The sequence below is a fragment of the Lepisma saccharinum genome, chromosome 3 (assembly GCF_977018435.1).
Source record: "Lepisma saccharinum chromosome 3, izLepSacc3.1, whole genome shotgun sequence".
Taxonomy (NCBI): domain Eukaryota; kingdom Metazoa; phylum Arthropoda; class Insecta; order Zygentoma; family Lepismatidae; genus Lepisma; species Lepisma saccharinum.
Genome location: NC_139231.1, coordinates 28236675 through 28258315, shown reverse-complemented (window position 1 = coordinate 28258315; position 21641 = coordinate 28236675). Strand labels below are relative to the sequence as shown.

The window sequence follows — 21641 nt, the reverse complement described above, 5'->3', positions numbered from 1 at the left end:
TGTTGTTTGACGACAAAAGAATCTCCACGGTATTAAAAGATATCGCCATGAGAAGAAACATGCTTATTATTTGAACAAGATGTGCGTATATTGAATAAAGCGTGGGAGGATATCACAGTGCAAAACCACCGACAGGCTTTCATTGAAGGGCTGAACACTGGGTTGAAGCAATCGATGGGGAAAGGTGGAAGGGGAGGCTTATTATTCACACATTGGCAGTAATGAAGGCTTTGTTGAAGATGCATGTTTACTGTTCAGTGCAAAGAAAGGGAAGGGTGATTATCAGCAAGAAATGAACATACCAAGTTTTGAATCCTGGTTTAGTCAAATGATTCATAAATTGAAACCAGAGTAATAGTAGCAGAACACACACACTACATTGTATATTTCACCAATAACAAACCATGCTTTTTTTTTGGTGGTATAAACTTGAAGTGTGTGTGTCATAGTAATGGGTGTATTGTGGACAAAACAACCAAGATTTTCATACATTTATTTCTTACTAAACCAAAAACAATAACTGACCATTAAATTCAAGAGGGGGCTGTCAAAAATGAAAAAATTTTTCGTGCTTGACACATACACACAAAACCTCATGTTTTGAATATATTCCATGATTTATATTAAGCAATGACACATTTATTGTATAATTTATGCACAGTCCTTTAAAAATCGTATGGTTCATAAGACATAAAGAAAGGGGGGGGGGGAACATTCTGCTTGACATGCATGTACAGGTTTTGATGTGAGGCAAGACTGGCACGGAAGATTGTGAGTGCCGTTCTCATGTGGCAGGGTATAGTTACCTGTGACTGCAATAGCAAGCCCAATGGTTAACCATGGGAAGTGGGGCATTCGAAATTGTAAATCATTATGATACACCCCTTGTACCTTTGTCAATTTTTCAGATGATTAATTAACTTCTTAAGTCAATTTTAGTCAGATGGTTACATAACTTCTCAGTGAATTCTAGTCAGATGGTTACTTAAGTCAATTTTAGATTCCTAGTACTTACTATTATGATGTAAAGGTCATAGGCCCTTAAATGTTAGCATAATTATTTTTTCTCGAATGTACTCGGGATAAGAAATGCCTCGATTATCAGACACGTAGCAATGAGCGGAGATTAGTCGTCAGTATACAAAATTTAAAATGTTGTTTGAAAGGTTTAATTCGGTATGGCAAGGAGAGTCATTATTCAAAATTTAACAGAGGCTTCAATATTTAATGGTTATAGAGTTCAAAGTTGTGTTTAAAATTTTCCACAAATAGGACTAGAAATCTTTACTCGTTGTTGTGAATATCAAACTGTTCAGTTGCTTCTCATTTGATGCACTGTAATCGGCAGAACGCAGGAGGAAAGTATAAAAAAAGAGTTCGGCGTAGGTTTGTCAAAAATTAATCCAGTGTTTCCCTCTTTCCTTTAATGGTGCAGTGTCATGATTCTCGATATTGTTATACCTGGTTAGATGATAGATCCTTAACACTCATTTGAGAGTCGGTATGTAAACAATTCGTCCAATTTCAAATAAAAGAAAGATGCTACATGTGGCGCGGAAGGGCAGGGCAGAGAAAAACAAAAAGTGGTTGCGCACTTCGGACATCATGGTGTTGGTGTAAATAAAGAAGCTAGCCGAAAAATCTGCAAGATTATGATGGTTGCAGTATGTTTCAAATGGAAGTGGGTGTGTTAACCTAATCCTAGTTTACTCCTGCTCAATTGGAATGTGGTTTACAGCACATTCGATGTGTTTCCGGCTGAGTGGGAAAAGTGTTGGCCGCATCGTAGCAGGATTCAACAGCTATCTCGACCCAAGGTAAGGCGAGAATTTACGCTTGTAACCAGCAAAACTACATGGTGTAGTTAGCAGTGCACGTGTGGAATTTACATTATTAATGCTCCACTCAATATTTACAAAAATAATAGTGTCTTCACGTCTTGTTTGCGAAGTATGAGAAACAATGCATTTCATGTATTATCATACCTCTTGACATTATGCATGTGGCGATCACGTGATTCTCACGGAGCACACATCATTCGACCTCAGGGTCACGTCAGAAATTATTCGATGTCATTATTTGATATAGCAGTTGGAATCGAAGTAAAATCTGTCATACTGCAAGATGTAAAGTGCACCAGGTTCTCAGGCATTAAAATATAGGAAACTAGTTATCGGAAGATAATTTTGAAATTATCGGAAGAGGCAATTATTGCACGTATGAATAATATAATTGTAGAACATTTATCTGTAGAGTACAGATCAGGAAAGACTGTTTTGTCATAAGCATTGTACATTGTGATGCAAAGAAAGTCTATTTGTATTACTAATCAATATATTTGATTTGGTTTGAGTGTACAAGCACATGTTAGAAAGATTAATGAAAGTTTAAATACCAAGGCCTGTGGTACCTGCTGTAAAGGTTGAATCATATTATCTTGTTTTTTGCATGTAATAAATGCCGTAAATATTCAGACTTAATGTTATTCACTTTGGTACCTATTGTGAACATATAATTGCCTTATGTTGACACACGTAATTGTTCTTTTCTGTCTTTCAACAGATGGGCGGCCATGTGCATGTTTGGATGTATGGTATCCTGGGATATTGCATGTGATCGTGTAATACGTTTAGTATGTATCAAGTAGCGTGGTGAATTCCGCTCCTCACGCTGTGCATCTCTCTTAAAAGTAAAAAAAAGTAAAGTGCTCCCCTGTGCATAGCACCATGCCCTGAAGGCGTATAGGGGGTGTGGGGGTAACGCCCCACACTTTCTTGATCCGGTCGTGGGTGGGGTGATGTGATCAGCATCACGCCCCTGACCACCTTAATCCCCCCCGGGTTTTCCCCAGGTACACATGTTATTCGACGCTGGGTGGGCGCCGGGGCCGCTTCCATCGTTAGAAAAGTTTAAAAGGTAAATGAAGACCAACTATTTCGAAACACCCTGTAATGGAATTTCCTGAGAATATCTATGTTGGCTATCAAGAATTCCCGTTATACATGGGAGGACCCCGTAATCTGTGACCTTTTTTTACTTTATTTGAAAACTACTTGAAATTGTATGAAGATATTAATGTTATAACCTTATGTGTTTGTGTACTCAGTACAGAATGAAGTATATTAGCTTCAGCCGATTTTGTACTTGGACCCATGGCTGAATTGTTTCTTGTGACGTTCCACAAGAACCTTTTTTTTTTCTTTAAAAAATTAGATCAGGTATCTCTTTATTCATTATTAAAGTGCTGAGAACAATTGAAGCTAATATACTGCATTCTGTACTGAGTACACAAACACATAAGGTTATAACATTAATATCTTCATACAATTTCAAGTAGTTTTCAAATAAAGTAAAAAAAGGTTGACAAAATTATTTTTTTTTAGTACAAATAAAAGCACGCCTATCGTTTGGATATGGGATTGTTAATGTAAACTCATGTTTTGTACATACTACAGTTATATCTGGTGAGCATAAAATTAGTGGCTAATGTTTTGCTTGGTTTGTGATTCCACAGATTATGGGGTCCTCCCATGTATAACGGGAATTCTTGATAGCCAACATAGATATTCTCAGGAAATTCCATTACAGGGTGTTTCGAAATAGTTGGTCTTCATTTACCTTTTATTGATTGGCAATTTACAGATATAGTGATAGTTTTTTTAAAAAAATTATTTTGGAATTAACGTTCAAAATTTTGTGAGTAGTCTGTACTGTGGAACTACAAGCAGCGTAACTCTCGCTGGCGCATGGTGGTCGTTGGAATTCCAGTTTGATTGTGGTTTTAGGAAAGATTGGGCATAAGTATGATTTGAGGGTTGGGTCTTTAGGCAACGAGAGGGTTAGGCACCTCACTTCAGATAAAGGACCATCGTTAAACATCCTCGCATTTCTACTTACCTCTAAACAAATTCTAGGAACATGTGGATTCTCTGTGCTGACAAGAACAACAAAATCCTTATCCATATCAGTAGTCTCTGCAGCAAGTGTGGCTGTAGCTCCAAACATCTTGTGAGCCTTCAAAGTAATTCATTATACTTATTAGTACAAAACTTAAGAAAAAAAAGGTAAAAATTTTAATCATATTTAGCTAGATACAATTTTACAAATTCATATTACAAAACGTAAATGAATAGTGTAAATATTCTAATGCAGCTTTAATCAACTTATTCATAAAAATCTACCACATGTATTAGAAAACATTTTCTTTCTTCAAATTACTACCAATGTTAAACACAATGACAACAGTACTATCTTATCAATCTCTAGTCTAGGGATCGTGTTTAATGGTGTATAACGAGGCTTGTCAGGAAAGTAATCGCTGGGTGTGAGGTCAGGGCTGTATGACAGATGTTCAAGGACGTCCAACTGAAAATGTGCAAGCAGATCCTTGGTGACATTCGCTGAATGGGGCCGAGCGTTGTCATGGTTAAAGCGGATTCCACACGTGACAATATGCCCCGCCATTTGTTTTGAATTGCACGTCGAAGATGTTTCAAAGTCTGGCAGTAGGTTTCAGCATTAATCGTTCTTCCAGGAGGCCTGAATTCCACCAGTAGGATGCCGTGATGATCCCAGAAAACGGTTGCCATCAGCTTGCAGATTGAAAGTGAGGTTTTGAATTTTTTGGCTTTTGGAGAATGGGTATGGCAACACTGCAGTGACTGCTGCTTGGATTCAGGCATATGGTGGAACACCCATGTTTCATCACCTGTCACTATGGAGTCCAAGAATTCGTCTCCCTCTTCTGCGTAGCGCGTCGTAAGGAAGTCCAGTGCGTATCCCAGTCGTTTGGTTTTGTGTTTGTCAGTAAACTTTTTTGGGACACAGCCTGTACACAACTTTCTGAACCCACTCACAACTTCATGAATAGTGTTTCGTGAAACATCACACACAATTCTCTAATTGTCACCCGCCTGTTTGCACTAACCTCTGCTTCAATGCGATTGCAAATGTTGTCAGAGATCACGGACGGCCTCCCGCTCCTCTCTTCATCATGAATATCACACAGACCTTCTGCGAAGGCACGGCACCACTTCGCCACATTTTGCCGATTCATTACGTTCCCATACACAGTCACTATTGCAACGTCCCCCCCGGTTGTACACCAGTCGTCACAAAGTTAGTTCGCTACTCCTTTAGTCGGGAACATGAGAATCTGCAAATCATGAGGGCTTGCTGGGTAGAAAAGAAACACAACACTGTTTTCAAAGTTAAAACGCAGTTTTATAAACGCGTATATTTCATAATCACTTACCAGTACAACACTAGAACATTCAATACTAACGTTGGGCAATTCCCTCACATAAAGCGAAAGTCAAAGAACATAATTAATTGTTTACTTTGAACTTATCGGCAAGAAGAAAACTCGAAAAACCAAAATCTATACTTCAATTCTCTCCGTTTCCCAGTTCTTATTATTCTTCACCTTCAATTCTTTTTCAAACTCAGTCTGTCGTCAGGTGAGAAACATTCAGGTTAGTTCACTTCCTCGGCTGAGATTAGAAAGTGACTTCAACACGAACAGATTTTGACATATTTATAAACATCTACACAAATTCCAAACAATAACTGTATCAATCTAACTATAATTATCTGTGACAACTTGCACATTATTTGAAATAACAAACATTTTAAAAATCTTAACATCTTACAAATATAAAATCTTAAACTCTCAGGTTCGTTACACTATTTATCGATGGATCTCCGATGGACACTTTCCATGTGCCTGCAAAAACCTGATCACGGCACGCACTTCACACCTGGCGGGATTCGGTACTGCTGCTGCCATTTCCAACGCGTGTTCCTTGCACAAGACTCAGCGCAGCAATGACGACTCACCCCCAATCCTCATATTATGGATCAAGGTTACTGCCAGTGTTGCCAACTTTGGTACACATTTTTCCCCTAACGTGCAAATGTGTTTGTATCTTTACTTTCCTGACAATCCTCGTACTATACTGATAAAAGGGCAAATTATACAATACTCTGCCATTGCCTTTGGCATGATTGTTGTTTTATTATTATTCTGAATATATAAATACATAAAATTTGCACATAAAAATGATAAAATATTGTGTGTAAGCAAAATTGTATATTAGGAGCATTCCATGTGAAAGTGCCCCAGAACCTCATTTTTTAAATGCAATGCTGTAACTTTATCCTATTTTGTAAGTGAACAATCTAAAATTGTCTTAAATTTGACATATTATTAATTTATTTAAGCTTTTTTATTTACTTGTGTTTTCCATTCTGTCCCACTAGTGATACCAAAGAAACAATAAATTTCTCCTTTAACTGTTACATTTCCCCCTCAACTCCACTAGAATATTAAAAGGTTAATTACCTGGTCTGTTTGCCTTAAATTATTTCTCTTTCATCATTTGGCAATTCACAAATTAAAATAAATTTATTATTAAGTAAAGAGGCAGTGTTTCATCTCTCCCACCTGTGGCACAAAATTCTTCACTAAAAGCTACACATCTTGCAAAGTATTTTAAGAGCAGTTATGTTCAATGATCAGTGTTAAGTTTCATATTTCATTGAACAGAAACTGTAAGAAAAATGTTGCTTAACTATCAGTAGAATAGTCACTTTAATATAAAAAATGTAGTCTCCGTGTCCCACCTGTGACAATGGAATACCTTATAGATAAAAGAATTGCATGTATCATGTAAAATAACTTTATGGACAACTTTAATGATAGGAGAGATTAATCAGTATTGGCTGATATGTGCATACTGGTATACAAATTCAGAGCAAAATTATGCAATTTTCTTGTTTTTATCAATATAAGCTTAAAATGCATATCCTCTGCTTTTGGAGTTTTGAGTTTCTTTTTAAAGCGAAACTCCATTGCAGCCCCCTGTTTGCACACATTAAGGAGATTAAAGAACTATTCATGTTCTTCAAGAAACATTTATTTTAAATCTGATTGGGAGAACATTAATCAATAGTAAATTTTACATGTGGCCACCCCAAATTGCAAAAACGAATTTGATTGTCAATGCCTTGCAACGTGCACCTACCTACGAAAAAGATACCTTGCCATGCTGTTCTATTATAGTTAAAGCACAGGTGGACCATTTCTAGATGGTGTTCTATTGGAAATACTAGGGTATTAGCTTCTCTTTATGTCGTAATAATTGTGCTCAATATACTGCAGCAACAGTAAACTATCCACAGAACAGAAATAAATAATGCTAAATATGTATTTCCAACCTTTAGGCTGAATGAGTTTTGCAACATAAAGAAAAAAATATCCTTGTTGTAAAAGAGCATGCATGTTTTATTATTATTTCTACTGATAACAGGTGAATAAGTTGTTTGTTTGTGAACATTAAAATGAAATTTAAGTTGAGAAGAAAATATATGTCCCAAAGGGGAAGCTCCAGAATCTACTCTTTCCCAGGGTCCAGAAATCTCTAGGTACAGATCTGTGTGTGATACAAGGAATTATGATTTTCAGGAGACCTGCTGTTGTATTTGTACCAGGACCCCAAGATGGTGAGGTTTCATTCCTGCTCCTCCAACTGCATGTTGCGATTTTCTTTTAACTCCAATCTACCCTTGACAATGTCAGCAGGAAAGTGGCAAAATATATTAAGTTTCTTTCTATGAAGAGACCAGTTCAACAATTTTGATACATGCCAATAGATCTTTAAAAACAACAAAGTAAACAAGGAATCTCATAGTTTTGATAACATTTAGCACACAATAGCCCCTCTCTTATGTATAGCATCTCCGGATGAGCTCTTTCCAGGCACGAGGTTTTCAAACTTTGCATAAAGTACCATAAAGTACAAAAAAAAATCATAGCTACATTGTTGTAGAGAGATGATTCTTTATTTAATAACAGGACTTTTAGAAGAGGTGAAATTTATATTTGAAACCTATCAATGATGAAAGTTAAAGGAGGAAGAAAATCGAAATTTTACAAAAAAAAATAATAAAAAAATATGGTATTTAGCACACCACTATGGCCACCACAGTACACCAAAGTGAATGCAAAAATGTAGTACATAGCACTGGTAAATTCCTACTACTATGCAAAATTGCATTGAAAATATGCTGATACTTCTTGCAGAAAAAAATAAAATATAAAAGTGCCAGTGCTGCTTACAGAAAAGAATCCAGAAATTTCCTTCCACTGACCTTCCTATAGATGCTGGATGGGTAAAATTTCCAGAGAAGCATACCAAGACATTTTTAAAATGTTGCATAATTTCAGTTTTTTAAAGTTGTAATTTTTGGAAAATTGTGAAAATTTGCATTTCCCAGTGAAATGTGTTCTTTTTTTCTCATTATTACATGTGAAAGTGAAATATATCAGCAAAAAGTTGTGGTTATGCAAGATGTATCCCATAAGACTGTGAGGAAATAGAAAGACATTTTCAAATTGTACTTGTTAATAATAGTAACAATCGGGAGGACCAGCTTTGAACATCTTTACTCAGTCCTCACTTTTAAAAAAATCATTTATTGACTGGAAATGTTTGCTTCAAAATTCTTCTTTAGAATTCCGATAAATTTTGACTTACTATTCTTGACACTAGGAGGACTGATTTCCAAGCTACCACTTATGACTAACCTGTCATTTTGACAGAGTATTTCCTTGCAATATGTTCCACTCTTGGTATTCTGAGTGTTATTGTTATTCATTTGGTGGTTTAACTCCACTTTATGCACAGTAAGGCTAATCGGAACTGGACCTACAGTTTAAAGTGAGATCCGAACCACTGTGGCAAGTGCCTCCAGCTATTCTGAGAGTAAAAGAACAATTGTGTTTATTTATCTTTTTTCACATCATTATAGCAATTTCTTACAAATGCTGCCTTCTGCAGTGTATAATATAGGGCCTATAGAAGACACTAACACTCAGGTCAGAAAGACTGTGTTATTCATATTCACATAAATCATAGATGAAAATCATTGGATTTTAATTAATCCGAACCACCAGAGGCATCAAACACAAGTATACAGTACACCTGTTCAGAACAAGTTACACATACATTTTATACAGAGGTTTCTGTTTATACAGAGGTTTCTGGATTTATTCTTCCCCTCACAGCCTCCTGTCTGGCAAGTCTTGTGGGTGTCGCTGCTTTGGGGTGCACTGATTGGCCTGGAAACGATCACTTTTCTTTTTGCCAAATAAGGTGGAGCCAATTCTTCTCATAATTTAAGAAAGAAAGAACAAAAAAACCCTCGGAGAGAAAATTTCTGAGTGTCTTTGATATCCAAAACATTGAATAACACATGCATCATCGACCATCTTCTGCATCAGAACTTCACCATATAGAGGCACGTCATTTGATGAAGTATGTCGACTTGCACTTTGATCTGAACCAACAATCAACTTGAAAATATATTCATTAGACGATCAATACTGAGAAATAATTAACATAGCTTCAGTTGCACTTTGAATGGGCTATTGCTTACAGATATATATACCCAAAAAACTGTACACGTCAAAATGACAGATCGTACTTATAGGTAGTGATAATTGTAGTATCCTTCAGAGATGGGATTAAAGTTTAACTCTTTCTAGAAGTGTGGAGAACTAATATTTATTAAAAGTCACAGAACATTGAAGCCAAGGATTACACTTAACATTGCCAAATTACAATAAAAATAAAAGTAACCCAACAAATGTTGGGTCCATCCTCCTAGTGTAAAGTACAACTGCTATGCAAAAGTGGAATCTTTCAAGCCTTCATTGGCTGAAGACTATGTTGTCGTATGCCCATCTGCACTAACTCTTCAGAAGAGCTGATTGAAGTTCAACGTATTTGCACAAACATTTCATTAATGTTGATAATTCACACCACTTGACAGTCATCAACTCATCTCCGATGAGAAGTGGAGATATGCCAAAACAGCATTCAGGCAACGACTGGCTAAAACAAAGCTTGGACGACCCCACCCACGTTAAGTATCACTGAATATCAAATAGTAGTTAGTAGTGTTACAGCATATGATGAACGAACAAAAAAAGAAACTTAATACTTATACTTGTATAAAACAAAATAAGAAGTGTACAGTACCGCAACATGTAAATTGCACTTCTGTTCCTTCTTTCATCCTTACCTATTTTTACTGCGGAAAACCTGCCAACTACCTTAGCATGTCATTTTACGATCCTGGTTTTATGCAAGTAGAAAAAACATGTATTGTACTACTAATTGTTTAAGATGTGAGCAGGATAGGAGAACACAATTATATTAAGACGCAATTGAAATATGACTTACATTTTCTGTTGCTTCTATTGTTGTTTTTATCTGATGTGTTGGAGATTCTATTCTAATGATTTTGGATTTCATTTCAAATTTCACTTCAACTTTCAAAGGTGCTGGTGTAAAACTGAAAGGAAAAAAAATATGTATGACTTAAAAAACAGTGACATTTAACTAAGTTTTTTAAAAATAAAATAGAATCAACACTGGATTTAAAAACCTCAATGTAAGGTTTGTAAAAACACAATCCTCTCCTGGAAATTTGTTTTGAAAATAAAATGGAAACTTGAAATATGCAGAACATGCATAACATATCCTTTAGAAATAGTAACAGTATTTTCTGAAATAAAATGTGTAATGCAGTAACATTTACGTATATTCAGTACTTGGATTTTTTTTTAAATTTGGTATCTACAAACACAAAAACTTCTCATAAAAACATAAAAAGGGAGGTGGTTAAATTTTAATATTTCAATCCCTCCAGTCTCTTCTTCAGGGATTACCAGAAATTATATCAATAAAAGTGGTTAAAGTTTAAAGCATGGTTTAGAATTTTTTTTAAAAAAAGAGAAAAGACCTTGATGAAGTATTAAAAGAATGGACAACACATGCACACACATAGTAAATGAAAAGGTATTATGAAACTAAATTTTTGCAGCCGCTGGTCTCTAGAAAAAAAGATGGAAGAATGGAAGTGAGTGTTTAACTTGCACAGTTGCCAGGTCCAGAGCAGAGATATAATCTATGCTATGTGCGTATTTCTTAAACATACTCTATATCTTCACTCTGAACATGGTAATTTTGCTGGTAAAACATTTATTTCCGTTTCTGCCATCTATTTTGCTATTCTTCCATCTATTATGCTAGAACTGAGGATGCATCCTTTAGCCAGAAAAATTTAAAGTTTTCCACTGTCTGATGAGTGTTTCTATATTTCTCATTTGTTATTTAGCCCTTCTGGACCTCTTTTCATTTCATTCACTTAAAAATAACACACACACACACAAACACACATATATCCAAGAAGTGTTTATTTTTTAAAAAATGTAAAGGACTTACTCAGTGTACGTAATACTGGAGATCTCCTTAGCTCCTTCACTTGTATCAGATGCAGGGCGATATCTTGGTGCTATGGTGGTTGGTAGGTAGAACCGAACAGCAGACTCATCAGGTAGGAGTTCTGTATAGTAGGCTACCTTTACACTTGCATTTTTTCCAGGAGGTATGTTGCCAATTCGAGCCTTGAAATATAAGAAAACACCATATGATCTTCAGATCTGTCAATACAAGAACTTGTCTTGAGCTTAGTGATTAGTATCCAATATCTATCACTTCTTGACTGCATGTCTCATCTTTTTTTCACACTTCTTAAGTATATTGTCAGTAAAGTAAATTGTGTTGATTTATTCAGGTACCTTCAGAAATACATTTTTTTTGTTTTGGAAAAAAAATTAGGTTTGCACTTTAAAACAAAAATTAAAAATTTTACAGCATTTTCTAACATTACATAGGTCATGTTTTAAGAATATTTAGGTCATCTACATGTGATCAATGTTGATAACATATAACATAAAATTTAGATTACACTGGTCAGCAAAATGTTTGACACATGAGCAGAGAGGATGTTCGTAATAGAAAATTTCATGCTGATTTTAAATGTTTGTCAGAATTTTTCCCATCTGCCTTGAGTTTCCCAACATTTTTCAAAATATTTTTTTTTTATCATGTATGATCATAGTTTAGAAGAAAGTATGCCTACTTGTTCCTGTGAACCACAAGTGAAAGCTCAAGGTGATTTAAACCTTCTTGTTTGGGATTCAAAACTACCTACAAAATAGTCAAAATTTGGGTTTTGGACTTAAAGGTTGACAAATGAAAAAGGATAACACCGTGTCCACCATAAAGAGTTTTTAGATTTACATTTATAAAAGTGATTAGCCTATTGCAGTATTTGTGGTACCATTAACTTAATCAAGACCATTACATAATGGAGTGGAGACTTCTTTCACTTGACCAGTGCTACATGCATGAGTTTTTACCTTTCAAAATTTTATGAAGATTCAGTAAAGCATTACTATTATATTTTCCCAATGAAAGAAGCCCACAAATTAAGTACATTAGTAAGTTGAGAAAAAAATATGATTACCTTGAAAATTTCTCTCTTAACCTGTTGCAGCATAACAGCTGTATCCCCACGTTCCAATGCCTCTTCATATTCTTTCTTTGCTTCCTCTTTCTCCTTGACCACTCCCACCAGCTGTCTTCCATCTATGTCTGCTTCAAAAGTGTGAACTGCAGAGTCATGATCAAGTGGAAATATGTAGATAGCTTCAATTGGTTTCTCCTCTTTGTTTTTATATTGTTGCTCTATTGTAACTTCTGCCACAAAATCTACAACCTTGACTGACACACTGACTCCTTGCAGAGGTATAGGTGCTGGATGTTTCTCATTTATAGTTAGAAAATTGAACAATCCACAGATACATGGCTCTACGTAAGGTGCCATCTTTTATTCCTCTCTCGTTGGGATTATTACACACCTGAAAGACAATGAGAACTTACGTATTGGCGGATTTAGCAGGAGAGGCATATGCTCCTATCAAAACAAAACATTAAATGTTATGGAAAGTAATTAAATATTGTTGATTAATTGATTTAAAATTGGTGGGTGCATTGGAACATATAGCCAATTTGCACTCTTCAATGTACATGGAGAATATCCCCTTATCTAAAAAGTTTATTTCAATGTACATTAAGAATATCCCCTTATCTAAAAAGTTTATTTCAATGTACATGGAGAATATCCCCTTATCTAAATAGTTTAAAAGAAGCTGTACAAAGCTCCTTGAGAAAGGTTAAAGGTGCAAGGTTGTAAAAGGACCTGCACATAAAAAACACAACACATTAAAAAGTAAGAATAAACTAACAGCTTCCTCACACACAGTGGAAGAGACCAGCTCTTCATAAAAAGCTAAAAACTGAACAAACAAAAAATATATATATATCCTAGGAACATGAGGCGTTCCTCCATAATAACAATAAAACCAAAATTTAGCACAAAATAGCACTAATGGGAAGTGGTTTAGCTGGACACTGGTATGTGATCCCACCAGAAATCGAATTTAGGACATCTTTATTATAAAACTATCACATTAATACTATGCAACTGGAGAAACCTTCAAAGGATAAAGTATGGAGACTGAAATTTACACTAATGGAAATAAAAAGAAATATCTATTATAGAAGGTCCCAACCCACATAAACACACACATCCTTCTGATGTATGTGGCAGTTTTGCCCTAGACAGTGCATTCTCAACTTTCATTCTTAAACCATTGTTAATACAAGTACTGTAGAACTGCTTCTGCTTCTCAATAACTGCTAATATTGTCGCCATGTAACCAAGAGATTCCAGGCTCAATTTCCAGTGGAGGTACATGTCACAGTGGAGTGGGTCACACTTTAAAATGCAAGTCCAGTCTCGATTAGCTTGTCTGAATGCCAAGTGGGCCTAAAACAAACTTATCCAAACTTTATCTTTCTTTTGCCAAAAACTCGCTATATAGCATGGTATGGATGTAGGTTGCATTTAATATGTAGAAAGTGTACACATTACATTTCCAATGTTACACCTGATAATATAATGAATTTTCTGGGCTTGTGCATATTCTGTGCTTCCCCCCTTTCCCATGAATTTGCCTATGACAGGTAAGATACTGTACTCTAGGATGCAACATCACTTTGTCAAGGCTAGGGTGACTAGGCACATACATTCAAAAAAGAGGACAGAGCATAGTGAAAAAGGAGGACAAAGTTATAGAAAAGAGGACAGTGCAAAAAATGGCAACTCATTTTGCCATTACTTACAATAACTGAATGTAAATGTAACAGGTAAGCTTTGCTTTAACTTATTTCCAAAAACCGAATTTCAATTTTAGGTAGTTTAGATTGGGCCAAGAAATATGATTTTAATGAAAGGAATATTTCTAGCACTCTTTCAACAGCAGGGAAAGTGAGAGCCACCATACACTTTACCTCATATTCGTTTCTTCCATCCCTTAAAAGCTCGATATATTCTTGCGAGATCATTGTTGAATTTAAGTTTTTGCTTCATTATTTAATAAAAGTAAATATTACTTAATCAAAATTCTCACTACGCGTTTCTGTATCGCGTGTGTATGACTCGAAAAGGAACTGGCTGCCCTCTGAGGCAGAGTGGTTAGCACACCATGCCACAATGCCAGAGGTCCCGCATTTGAATCACAGCCCAGGAATGGGTGTTTTTTGTGAGTCCCTTCATGAAAATCATCATATCATACATAGCTCATCCTCATCTTCGCTATTAGTCAAAAGGGTAACGATTAGATAAGCCGGAGACACATTTCTTGAAATTTACAGGAGAAAAGACGAGAAAGTACTTACAGAATTGAGTTCTTGTGGACTTTCTGAAGCCGCGGAAATTGTTTTTTCAAATCGTTGGAACTTATTTGGCCTGTAAGTAAGGCATCTCCGTTGCACGATAGCTCGTGCCACCATTACCATCGACTACGTGAATCGAATGTTCCATGCGTTCGATTACGTAACCTCCTGTCAGTGCAGCAACCATGCGGTAGTTTTACAAGATGACGTGTAAGCAGGAATTTTTTTTCCCAATTTAATTTTCTATGTTTGCCTAACCTAACTGAACCTAACCTAACCTTCCGTGAATGGTTTGTGGATTAATAACAATAATTTTTCAGTTAATAAGTGTTAGTGTAACAACCACGCGGTAGTTTTACAAGGTGACGTGTGAGCATTTTTTTTTTTTCCTATTCAATTTTCTATGTTTGCCTAACCTAACTTAACCAAACCTAACCTTCCGTGAATGGTTTGTGGATCAATTTTCGCTTAAAAACCTTTTGTGAATAGTTTGGAAACACTGCACATCAGCTGACGATAGACAACGTGAGTCAAGATTTGCCCCGAATTAGCAACGACCAATAAATAATTATAATGTTAAAAAGAAAACTTTTTTCATGGAAAAAAAAGTGATCCAAAGTAGAAATGAATTTTATTTGAAAATAAACGAGTTAAATGTGTCTCCGGCTTATCTAACTGGTACCGTCAAAAGTGGCAAAAAAGTTAATTAAAATAAGCCATATCAATCAATCGAAAAGCAACTGCTCAGGTTATACTATATGTTTTAAAAGTCTCAGATTGCGAAGCAAGGAGTTAGAATAATAGTACGAACTAATGACTAGGGGTGTGGGGGACAGAACTTTTTTTCGTCAGGATGGGAAAAATTCGCAATTCCCAGACAAAGCAGAAAAATTTTCAGCTGTGGAAATCACTAATTTTACACGTCATTTTTCCATAAGTTTTTGACCTCTGAAATTTCTGAAATAAAAGCTAACAATATCCGAGAAGTGTCAAGACACTTTCAATGCAGAAAACATTAAGAATTAACCAATTTTAAAAATGACCATTTGGAGGTTCCAGACTGCTCGAGATCCCGAAAAGTCTGGAAATCATTTCAGGCTGGGATTTTTTCTTTTTTTTTTACCGATCCCGGTACTGACATTTCAGGATCTCGCACACCCCTACTAATGACTCAGTCGAGAAATTAATAGTGTTCAGCTCCCAGATGCTAGGTGAACATTGCTCGAATACTTAATGCGCCCCAATTGATATGATGATTGTTATGTGTGGAAGCATTCTCTAGGCAGCACATTTCGTATGGTCGATGCTATGCTCTTTCCAGAAGAGGAGGGCATTTACAGAATTCTAAAAAATCTGCCCGGATGCCGGACAGACACCTAAAAAGGAGGACATGTCCAGATAAAAGAGGATGTCTGGTCACCCTAGTCAAGGCTTCTCGCTGGATCCTAATTCAGTCTGACCAATAGGAACTAAACCAACATGCAAAACAAACAAGCAAAAGGTCGTTGGATAATATTAGTGCTGTGCTTGCATCCGAGGTCACTGTATCGTATCACGCCGCACCTAAGACCCGGGCATCATAAATAAATAAGCTAATCATGTTATAAAATGGGGTCCCACTGAAGTATTGGAAAAGAGCTTCTTAAGAGGTAATCATGCCAGCAACCTTCAGCGGAGTTGGAAAAACTCCGTTGACATTGCAGTAGGCCGGCAGAAAATGAATATCAGGAAATCAGAATTTTCTTCAGAATCGCCGTTGCCAAAGGACGCGCTCAAGTCAACGGATTTACCAATCAGATGTTCAAATTCCAAATAAATAGTCCACGTGAGAAAATCTTGTTTTTAGTTGCTTTTAGATCTACATCGAATACAGTAATTGCTGGTGAGCTCCAGAGTCGTGCTTAGTTGCTTTCTGTTTCACATCCAAGTTAAGTCACAGTAACTGAGTCCCTAAATAATCGAAGTCAAAGGAAAAGGAGAGAATTCCATTTAATAAGTGATCGCTTAGAATTTCGAGACAACGTAGGGCAAAGTTGGGAGTCCACGTCGAAGCGAGGACTGCAAGGACAAGATTTTCCAACAGGACTACAGGTAACGAACATTCCTAAGTTTTTCCTCACCTCGCCTGTTCAGTCAAGTGAAGTGTCAAACTGAATGTGTGTGTGTTCTTATTTCAAGGGGCAAGCCCCCTTGCTACTTTGAGTGTTGACGTTGCTCTTCAGAGCTGTACCCCCTTACTCTTACAATGCACCTCTCGCTGCCAATAAACTTCGAATATGAGGCTTTTACATAGCCTATCTACGATCCCCTAAATCTAAACAACATTGTGTTTAGACGGTACTGTCATATTTTCATTTGCATAGCTTTCTTCATTTAACTGTAGTGCATCAACGATAGTAGTTACAGAGAAACTGACTTCAGATCCGAGTTCACTGACTTTTATTTACAGCTTTACTGATAGCTTAGGTACATCTACAGCTTAATATAGGTGTATGTAACTTCTTAATAAAGTTTAACCTTCGTATTGGTGTACTGAGCTCTGATATTTCGTTCTACTTCATATCAATATTACAAGTGTTGTGCATTTTAGATAGCAAAATTAATCTCTAGTTATAATGACAGTTGTGATCGCATTCTAAGAATCTAAAATGCAATCTTCATTAGACAAACTTCAGTTATTGATGAAATGTAAAATACGTTATACAGGTGAAAACAAGAAAGTAGCTAACTGAGTGTTAAATTTGTTTGCGCAGCATAAAGAAGATTACTATGCAACCTGAAGTTCTTCTATTAGAAAAAGAAAATAACACAAAATATTACAAAATCATGTAGGTGGAAAATAAAACCATTTCTTATCAATAATGTTGTAAAATAAAAAAGCACCTCACACTGGCCTAGAGGCAATTATCAAAAATCACAAACAAACCACCTGAATAAACAAAAGCAGAAACAATTCTCAACTACAATACTGACTGAAGACAGCAGTCGCTGGTCATTCAACAAACTTGCTGTCTGTGTGGAAAGTAAATGCAGCTTCCCTTTCAGATTATAGCGGAACCACAAGCAAAAAAGCCTGTGCAGAGCCGCGACTCTGTGTACCGTACTCCGACATGGAGGCAAGGGGCAGAGTGGAGCATGCTTCCTTATGGCCAGATGGAGGGAGGGGGGAGGTGCGCAGAGACTTTTCGCCAAAGATTCTTTTGTTTGTCGCTATATAGGATCAATGAATTAATTTGTAACTGTTCGATCTCCACGGAACGGATTTCTTCATTTTTATACAAGAAACAACTTACGGAAATGAGTTTCTGTAGCATCAAAGTTCAGGAAGGTATTTTATTCCATCGTGGAATCTATTTGACCGGGAATTGATGTATTTTGATGAAAAATATCTCTCCGACGCACAATTGCCATTGCTTTTATTTGCTTTCTCTAAGTGAAGCGGATGTTGCGTACATTTGATGATGTAACCCCCTGTCAGTGTTTCCAACCATGTTGTTCTTTTGCAAGAAGATGAAAAAAAATACATATATGGTAACGGTTCAGATTGTTTTATAATTTCTCGGCTAGACTCTACTTTACGGCCTTATCTGCATGCTGATTGCTTCTTTGAGTTCGCGGTGCACGTTCGTGGTGCAGCAGCCGGCCTCTCTTCGGGTAAGTAACTTTTTCTTTTTACACTTTCTGTTAACGATAGCCCCACTAACCATTCACGGGGACGAGGTATGCCTACGAGGTTAGGTTAGGTTCCATTTGCATTCATTTCACACCTAAATATGTGCTTCATCATCAAAAAAATTCCTCAGTACATTCAATTACGCATATCCGGACAACATCGGTTTTTCTCGATTTACTCCTCCACAAAATTTTTCCTCGCTTTGGGATTTACGATGTTGAATTCCTTATGAAATAAGCTTTCCAACAATAAATGGCACGTGTTCCTTAGGAAAAGGACGTAAACTAGAGTCTTACCGATTTCTCCTAGCACAAAGGTTAATTATCGTAGAATTTTGGAAATCATTGTCACACGAAATTTGAACCTTCCTTAAAGTAATGAGCGCTGTTAAGATAAAAAAAAAAAACACTTGAAATTACCTTAAAAACTTCTCATTGACAAGATATTCTCCGTCGACAAGCGACAGTAAATATCGTAGAAGCGTGGGAATGAATGTAGAAGTAAATCGGAACCTTAGTAGAATGCATTTAGGGACTTTATATCAATGCTAAGGGAACCCAACCTAAGCTGCCTAACATAACCATGACAGCATATATTGAACAAAATATTAAGTGATCACTAAAACTCCGCAGTATGTGTTAACAGACATAAATCGAAATTGAACCATGTAAAAATTGCATTCGTAGCATGATGAAATCGGAATAAAACAAATGGAACTTGGGCCGGAAGGATTATTAGGGTTTTCGGTTGAAAATAGTGGTAACAGTTCAGATTGTTTTATGTATTCTCCTAGCACAAAGACCAATTATCACTGTGAATCAAATTTACACCTTGTTTCTCTTTCCGAAATAAATGCAACTTTTTTCGATAGAACTTGTCACGCTGATTACAGTGGTCTAACTGAATTCCTGTATCAGCCTCCGATTTTGAGAAATAATAGTTGAAAATTTTATTATGTAATGTAAATGCTATGCTATTTGAAGCACTGCAGGACATGGGATGTAGCGAATAATGAAACTAAAAGTAATTAGTTTTTGAAATTACACAGTACAAGAAGCAAAGATTACATGACGACAATGCTATCGATCTGCATAAATACCAGTACCGGTACCGAAATATATACCCTGCCCCACATCCCTAGCTGCTCCCTTATTCCACCTTGAGCCAAAGGTACACTTTGCAACATCTTATTTGACCGCCCCGAAAGAATTCTAAGTCCCGAATTCGTAAACTTAGCAACATTGCACTTCGGTTCCAAGTGAGAGTAGCCAACTTTGAGTTGGTCCTTCCACTAGACAAAAAACGCTGCGGTGAGAGGTTTTCAATTTCGCACTTTCCATGAACTTAGAAACTATAAACCGCTATAATAATACACAATCAAACAGAAATAATAAATTGGAAAAAGAACCTTGAGGAATATTTACGATTCTGCTTGCTCGACTTGAAATTAGAGGGGTTTGAAACACTGAATAGAGTTCTTCTCCATCTGGAGGAGATCGCCAACAAGTTTGTGCAGAAAGATGCAAATTTGTGAGGAGTTAATGCGACATTTTATTTACAATAGCTTGCAAAATATCGAACAGTTCTCAAAAAATAATATTTTTCACGACTTGTCAAGAAAATGTGCTTGGAACACAGGAAGGTGGGAGTCTTCATAAACGTCAACATGTTTTTAAGGTTATTACGTAATGAAGTTAACGTAGAGCAGTTGGTTATGCCCTGCTTGCCTTATTTTTCGTCAATCGTGAAAGGTCGCGGGTTCAAATCCCACCCTCTCCTAATTTATTTATTTATTTTTTTTTTTTTTTTGCTGAACAGAGACAGTTGATATTAGAATATTTAAAAAATGAATCCGATGCACACTTGAGAGACGTCCCTTCTGCGCTTATTTCCCCTTAGAAGTTGCAGATTTCCAGTTTTTAAAGTTACAATTTTTTTTTTAGTTATTGTTCATATGTTGTGTCAACACACACATGATTAATTCACAAATCACATATATGTATTCAGGATGCAAAATGTTATGTTATTTAAGTTATGTATTGTTTGTTCTTTACTGACACCTAAAATATTGATTATTTGATTTCGATATACTAAAACAAACATATACAGTTATGTTAAGTAGTGATGTAGTGCATTACTGTAACGAAGGAGAGCGTTTAATGAGTTCAAATTGCTAAGATTGGTAATTTTATGTCCGTTCCTTCGTAATGACTGTTGTCAATCCCCTAACCACCATCTTAGCATGCATCTAAAAATAATAGTAAATCGCCAATTAACATAAGTAAATGGTTATTGCGATGGAGGCCGATTCGATAAGAAACTACTAATAAGTATTTATATAGTGAGTGACAAACAAAAAATTCAAAACCTCATAATGATCCTTAATTCATCACTGCCTTTGTATCTAAAATGTTTGTTTTCTTTGAACAGAAAGTACGAGTATCAGATATAACAAACTTTCCCCACTAACTTTGCAATATTCGATACCACCATTACAGACTTAGCTCTATGTAACTTGATTATGTGCATTCCACGTGGCATGCGACTTCCTCCTATCATCGAAACAACTTTCTCTTATTATTTCCTTTCACCTCGTGAAATACAGAGACCAATGTTAACTTCTTAGCATGGTGGATAAACTTTACATCCAACGATAAACTCCTGATAAAAATCCTGCCTAGGTGGAAAATCGAACCTACGACCTCCCTCGTGAGAATCAAGCAAGCTAACTTTCCTCTAGGTAGGTCATATTATGATTAGCTACCAGTTTGAAGAAACAAATTCACACTTAATGTCATGTCTATAATTTCCTCATAGAAAATTTCACGAGGAAAGGAATTCAGAAAAAATCGAGAAACTATGAAAGGGAAAGATGATGAACATGTCTATTGGTGTTGTCTTATTTTGTAAATTGTGTAAAAATTCAGTGTTTTGAACAAGCAATTGTTTAGTTATTGTCTTTTTTTATTTGTTTAAGGTAGGAACAGGAGAGCAAAAAGGAGTAATTTGAACCAGAACCCGGTTGCCAAGAAACTTCAGCTTTATTCCAAAGACTGTATGAAAAGAGAGAGGAAAGGGATATTCAATGTATGAAATATAAAATATGTGTGAAAATAAAACAACGGAAACCCTGCAAGATAATACTAATGAACTTCAAACTATGAAAACATAATTTCGTGGTGGAAAACTGCAAGTCATTTTCGAAATATGAACTTGATTTTTTTCTGTATTAGAAAGTGGAGATATGGGACGATAAGATCCCTCAGCAAGAAAAATTTAAGTAAGCCGACTCCTTCCCTCCAACTTTTTCAATGGTA

The 21641-nt window shown here is 36.1% G+C and overlaps 1 protein-coding gene across 5 annotated transcripts in view; it reads right to left on the bottom strand.

Annotated features, from left to right (window-relative positions):
* Positions 1-21641, bottom strand: part of LOC145984948 (von Willebrand factor A domain-containing protein 5A-like) — a 124639-nt gene that overhangs the window by 78296 nt on the left and 24702 nt on the right. For all 5 annotated transcript variants that reach the window (XR_014441378.1, XR_014441380.1, XR_014441379.1 and 2 more), the window contains exons 2-5: positions 12379-12772; positions 11292-11473; positions 10248-10359; positions 3898-4014 (exon numbers count right to left, since the gene is read on the bottom strand). Coding sequence is in view for 1 of the 5 variants with exons in the window: in XM_083118378.1 (XP_082974504.1) it covers positions 3898-4014; positions 10248-10359; positions 11292-11473; positions 12379-12738 (771 nt within the window). In the remaining 4 variants the exon portion in view is untranslated. The remainder of the gene's footprint in view (positions 1-3897; positions 4015-10247; positions 10360-11291; positions 11474-12378; positions 12773-21641) is intronic.